General features: G+C 45.5%; 1 protein-coding gene across 2 annotated transcripts in view; it reads right to left on the bottom strand.

Annotated features, from left to right (window-relative positions):
• The window catches only part of LOC116394739 (protein shisa-8), an 89431-nt gene extending 83062 nt beyond the window's left edge, over positions 1 to 6369 (bottom strand). The window contains exons 1-2 of one of the 2 annotated variants that reach the window (XM_031868025.1): positions 5252 to 6369; positions 4201 to 4825 (exon numbers count right to left, since the gene is read on the bottom strand). In XM_031868025.1, the coding sequence (XP_031723885.1) occupies positions 4201 to 4766 (566 nt within the window). In that variant the 5' untranslated portion in view covers positions 4767 to 4825; positions 5252 to 6369. Of the gene's footprint in view, positions 1 to 4200 lie in introns of both variants that reach the window. The other variant, XM_031868026.1, reaches the window with a different exon arrangement.
• Between the last annotated feature and the right edge of the window lie 17 nt (positions 6370 to 6386).

The following is a 6386-nucleotide window of genomic DNA, read 5'->3' as shown; positions in this document are numbered from 1 at the left end:
AGAGGTTTATGCGTGTGTGTGTGGTTGTGTGTGTGTGTGTGTGTGTGTGTGCGCATGTGTGTGTGCACATGTGTGCATGTGTGTTTGGTGCTATACATCATTGCACCGCTGCCTGTTGTGATTGCCTGACCCAGGGTTTCAGCGCATTACCACCTTAACAGCTTTGTGGCTGGATTTATGCGTTCAGTGCACACACAAGACACATACACAAACACACACACACACACACACACGTTTACACGCAGAGCCACTACACTTTCTCGCTCATACCTGGGTGGAAGTGTCTTGCTGTCAAACGTATGCAGGTTGAGAATGAATTTTAAAATGAGGCTGTTTTTTTTACGATTCATGATTTGACCTGCATGGGCTCATCCGGTCTGCACAGAGACACAAAGTGTCCGCACAGTGTCTCTGTTTCTCACAGGCAAACAGAAACACTGTCCAAGATTATCAATTCACTTTTCATAATCGGGGTCTCAAACGGAATGCATTTTTTGGGATATTTACATTTTAGGTGACAACTAACAATCAGCGGTTTCTGTTTCTGTTCTTTCTGTTTTTTCCTCCAACATCGTCTCTTTTCCTTTTTGTCTCAGTACGCTCATGACATTTTCTTTTCTTCTTAATTTTAAACATTTTCAACTCTGTTAGCATATGTCTATTAGCTTCCACTTGTGTCGTACCACCTACTTTGTGTGCAAAGCGCTGCCTCTACAAAGTGTTTAGGCTGAACACACCCTTTCTGTCAGGGAGACTGCAGTGATGTTTCTTTCTTAAAAGACAATCATGATGGGAATAACTAACGATTCATGAAATCACATTTCTCACTCAGTCTACACACACCATAATCCCCCAAAATCTTTCCCAGACCTGTTTTTCCCCAGACCCACAGAACACGGATGGATTACCAAACTCCTATGAAAACTGATTATCTGCAAAGCAGTGAACAGGATGAAATCTTCCAACGACTGCTCAGAAAACTCGAAATAGGCTTTTAATAAGATTTAATAAACCAGACACCACAGCAGTTTAAACAAAACCAGCCAAGTTTCATCCTAAAAGAAGTCGAGAGTAGTCCGAAGGTGTTAAAACAAGCCCTCGGGAGTGAAAATGTCTTCTAAGCAAGTTTTGAAAGAATCGAGAATCATTATCCATGCAGCCTGGCCACGACGCTAACCGGTCATCCACAGCTCTCAGTGGCAAATCAGCAGAATTACAACAGCTAAGCCCTTCACTCATCAGCACCTCCTTCTCTCTTTTGTAACTTTCTCCCTTCCTCATGCTCCAGTGGACTGTCCAGGATACCACATCACCACAGTGGTTAGCTCTGTCCTCATTGGCTTTGTTTCCCCAACATAGCCTTCTCCCATTTCTCTGTTCTGTCTTTCACTTTTCACATTCGCTTTATTCTGTCACTGACCTTTCATACCGTCCTCTCTTATGAGTTATAAGGCACTTCCATGGGACTATGCCATGGTGGTACAAAAAAAAAAAAAAGGGGGCACATTCGTAACGATTCAGCTTTTGTCACAGTACTTCTTTTGTATTTTGGGTATGACATTTTGCAAGGCAGACAGAAGGCAGATAACTCTTAGTTGCAAAAATAAGTCAGATTGGGCGTCAATCAAACTCTTGCCGAAGCCGGGAGAAGAGCAAAAAAAAAACATCATCTCCATCAATTAAAGCCTTTAGTGCCGTTCTTTGCTCTTCTTTTATATTAAGAAAAACCCTCCAGTTTGGAAAACTCTTGCAGCATCTACGCTTACCTCTTCTGGAGCTGCCATTGTTGTTTAGAATGAACAGTGGCCTCTCTGTGTCTTCTCGCACACACCTAAACTTCACCTGTAGCTGCCAGTAGAGCCTCACAGGACGCTTATTGGTCCGAGCCACAGTGGTTTAAACACAGAGGCAAACTCCCCTTGCCCCTCTGCCAGTTTGCGAATATCCCATCTATGTGTGGGTGCCCAGTTGGCTGATATGCATGTTTTTTGTATAAGATTGTCTTATTTATTTTTTTACCTTTTAAAAAAAGGGGTTTTCTTCATACCCATCATATTCAACTGTTAATTGTGATGTGTTTTATGACCCTGATGAAGGCTATACACAAAAAAATAAAGATGTTCTTTATTGTACAACAGTGTGTCACAAAAGAGGAGTGGGGTAGGTCATTTCGGATTTGCGAATATGGAAATAACATTGGTGATAAATGTGTTGCTTTAATTGCTGAAATAAAATTGTTCTCTGCATGATTGCTCCTTATCTAACAGCTTGATTTTAAGGACTGGTAATAATAATACATTTTAATCAGCTATCTTATTTATTTTCATTGGGGGGAAAAAAACTGTTTCCATCCAGGAAGGTGAAAGTAAACGGTGAAGTGAGCAGAGCGTCCTGCTCCAGGACGCTTCAGCAGGACGCTTGCCAACATCTGTCCTGCTCATTTGAGGCATTCACATGCCGCTTCTGAGAAAACTTCAAGAAAGATGCAAAGTATCTTTTGACAGTGTTTGACCTGCATGTGGGGAAGACAGCCAACCAGATTTCAGAAATATCTCCCCAAACTCCCTCTTGTTTCTAGTACAGAGTGTCACACATAATTGTTTGATTCAGGGGAGAAAACATGCCAAGAGCTGCCAGCCTTCATTGTGTCATGCGTGGCTCAGTGAAGTATAACACTAATGAGCACTGATGTCCACCGCTGTCCTCCTCTTCTTCCTCCTCCTCATCCTCCTCATCCTCATCCTCCTCCTCCTCCTCATCCTCCTCATCCTCCTCCTCATCCTCCTCCTCATCCTCCCCTGGAAGATTGAGAGGAGGTCTGGTAATGACAGGGTTTTAAAGGAGACCCCATGGCCCGACTCTTAACACCCTATGGGCTGGTCGGTCACACCCAGCACACACTGTCTCCATCTCTACCTCTCCCCCTCTCTCACACACACAAACAAACACACACACAACCCTGTTCTCTACACTAGAATTAGCCGTTGGCTGCACTCCAGTCAGATCCGCTCAATATTCCACCCTTCCAAAAAACCACCCTCTCCCATCTCATTGTTCACTGCAGGCCACACATTGCCACAGTCATAGTTGTGTCACAGCAATCAATCACCCATCAATGTGAAACTGCTACACTGATACAGAGAAAACACCACACAACTGCACGGTAATTTCCCCCAAACTGCTCCCCTGCTATCCCCCGACATCAGTCCACAGGAATCTCCATCCATCTCCCACTGTCTGACCTCCCTCTCTCTCTCTCCCTCTCTCTCTCTCTCTCTCTCTCTCTCCCTCTCCCTCTCTCTCTCTCTCTCTCTCTCTCTCATGGTTGCATACAGACATCACACCCATTATCACTCTGTGATTCAGTCACTTGATTCATTACCCAGCTGGTGACCTTCTCACACATATGCAGAAACGGGTAGACAGACGCACACATGTCCATTCAGACATGCAGGAATTGACGCCTGTACATGTACAAGCATAAACACACCAATATACAGACGAGATTTCATAATTTTTGCTCTGTGTCCAACGTACAATCAGTAATGCCCAATAGTGCCACCATGTACAATCATTTCACCATTCTGTGATGCTTACAATTAGTAGTTGTCTTTAGTCTGCACTGTCATTGGAGAAACTGCGTTAGCTTGGTGCAGAGGCTGCAGGTGTGGGGAGGACGTTAGCATGTACTAAAAGAGAAGTGTGCCAGTAAATGCCTCCAACAGGTAGGCTGTAGCCATTGAAGAACTCAAAACAGTGAGTCACATTAACATTGTCTATGGTATAAATGAATGGGACCTTTACTCCCCCATGGCCACTTCGCAACTCTTCATTTTATCCTCTCATCCCAACAACGTTGATTCTAGAAAATGTAAAACATGTAAATACACATGTATTGTATGGAATTAATATAAACATTTAGACATTTACTAAAATAGAAAGCTTCTTACACATATTTTTAAATGAGCCGATTGACTCTTTTTTTCCATCCAGCAAGCCGGCAACCAATTCAAGATAATCTTATGAAACTAAATGCATCAATATCATAATGACTGTTGGCAACATCAACATCATTATCATTGTCATCATCATCATCATCTATTCCCCTGCTAATCATTACCACATCTATCATCTACACATTAATCATCTCTCCCTTCTGTGCCCAACATCATCCATACGTCCACCTTTCTCAGTTCATACCTGGAGTTGGTCATGTCCGTCTGTCCTCCCTGACTCTTCTCCAGGCCGAGCTTGGTGAAAATCCCGACCAACACCATGATGGCCACCACTCCACAGATAATGTACACGATCATGTGGGTCCGATCCTTGTCCGGTTCCTCTTGGACCTCCGTGACAGGTTTCTCCGGCTTCCCGGTGTTTGCCCACACGGGCGTGTCATAGTTGGAACAGGAAGTCTGGTCCAAACTGTGGATTTTGAACTGGCAGCAGAAGCGGTAGAAGCAGGAGCCACAGCAGAACAGGTAGATACCTGCGTTACAGTTGAAAGGCGGGTCCCACTGGCCCATGACATCATAGTAACCCCAGCAACGGTTACCATTAGAGGGAGCCGTTTTGTCCTCCGCTTCTGGTGTAGGGGTTGCCAGCGCGGCCTCCGGTATCATGGAGGGCTCCGTCGTCTGGTTGTCGGTAGAGACCTGGGCCGAAGCCTGACCTGACGGCCAAGAGTTCAGTCCACCCAGAGAGGTCAACCCCAGCAGGATGGCCAGGGAGAAGCTAATCAAGAGTGGATGCACGGGGGTGGCCATCTTAGACTTACTCCAGTATCTCGTGGTGGCTCAATGCCGATGTGTACGTTTTAAAGCTTCTGGGTTTTAAAAAAACAACAAAGAAATGGAGAGTTATATATCCTTCTTATCCAGATCTTCAAATTATAGTCACTGAATGAAAATGTGAGCTTTTCAGGTATGAGAAATCATTGAGATAGCAATTTCCATAAATAGAGAAGTTGTAGCCCATATGCATGCCTGGGAGAAGGGGGGGGGGGGGGGCATTCACATAGCGCTGTGGGAGTTATTAACGCACAGAATTACAGAGGGCTGAATTGTCTTCAAGGGGCAGAGGAACAAGAGAGTGAAAGAAATCAATCTCACATCTCAACAGGAGTGGATGAGTTCCTTGTGAGCAGGCACTCACATGCACAGACACACCACCCTGGCTGTTTACAGTATGTGTGTGTAGGTGTGTGTGTTTAGCAAAGTAGATAAATATTCCAAAATTCAGGAAAAGTCACCTTTCACAAAGCCATCCGTCACCAGCAGACAGCAGAGCGGGGGTTGTAGACAAATCCAAATCCGGTGGCTAGGAGGCAATCTAGTTTAGGAGGGCTTGTTACCTACGGATGAACTTGCCTCTGGCATTTCCTGCACTAAGCTCCCCTGCTGAGTGGCTGAATAATCCGTGAAAAGTGAGAACTCTTGGTTCCTGACGGCGCTTGCAGAAAAAGAAGGCAGGTTCCTCTCAGACTTGCAGATAGTCACGGGCTCCTCACATGAAAGGCTTTTTTACTCTGGAGACGGACTCATATTCCTGAGTGGATAACAACTCTAATGCTCAACGTTGGAGTCAAATCAGTTCTGATGTCCTGGAAATACTCTGACCAGAGTGCAGGGTTCTCTTCGGGAATTGTCGGTCACTCTCAGAGCTTAACTTGCATCTATCATCCCCTTACTCTCAATGTCACTGTTCAAAGGGAGCTTTTTTATCTTTGTGGTGGGCATCTTTTTCGCCGCCACCTTGCTCCACTGTGGTGAACGTTACTCCCTCCGTGAGATGTGAAGATTCAGCCTTTATGAGCGATATTAAATATTGAGCTTTTATTTTTGTAAAAGGTTGCGCAGGATATTTCCTTCCTATTTCCAGCCAAAGACCCAACAGGTAACAGCAGCTGAGCAGTGTTCTTCAAAACATTGCTCCAGGCTCTCGTCAAGCTGAAATCCTTTGATGATTACGGTCCAAAAGCTCTTGCACCTGAGGCGTGTTTTCTCTCACGCACACACGCACACACACACACACACACACACACACACACACACACACGCGCTCTCACACACACACACACACACACACACACACACGCGCACAGTCACAAAACGGCTGAAATCCCCCTGGTGACAGTGCTCTGTCAGTGTCAGTCTGTAGCTTTTAAGCGACACAGAAGGAGTCCAATGGGCTTTTTGTCCTCGCTGTGTGTGGGGCTCCTGTTGCTGCTGCACACTCCACTGGAACCCCTCCTTTGCTCAGATCCCAGGGTCTCTCACAGACCCGGGACACCAGCTGGGTGCGCTATCTGTCAGCCTGCTCAGTCCTGCCCTACAAGTGCTAAGACTAAAGGGGAGAGGTGGGAGGGGAGGGGGTGGGGTGGGGTT

The sequence above is a fragment of the Anarrhichthys ocellatus genome, unplaced genomic scaffold (assembly GCF_004355925.1).
Source record: "Anarrhichthys ocellatus isolate YVR2014 unplaced genomic scaffold, GSC_Weel_1.0 scaffold40, whole genome shotgun sequence".
NCBI lineage: Eukaryota > Metazoa > Chordata > Actinopteri > Perciformes > Anarhichadidae > Anarrhichthys > Anarrhichthys ocellatus.
The sequence above is the reverse complement of the archived record's forward strand: the minus strand, read 5'-3'. Positions and strand labels throughout refer to the sequence as shown.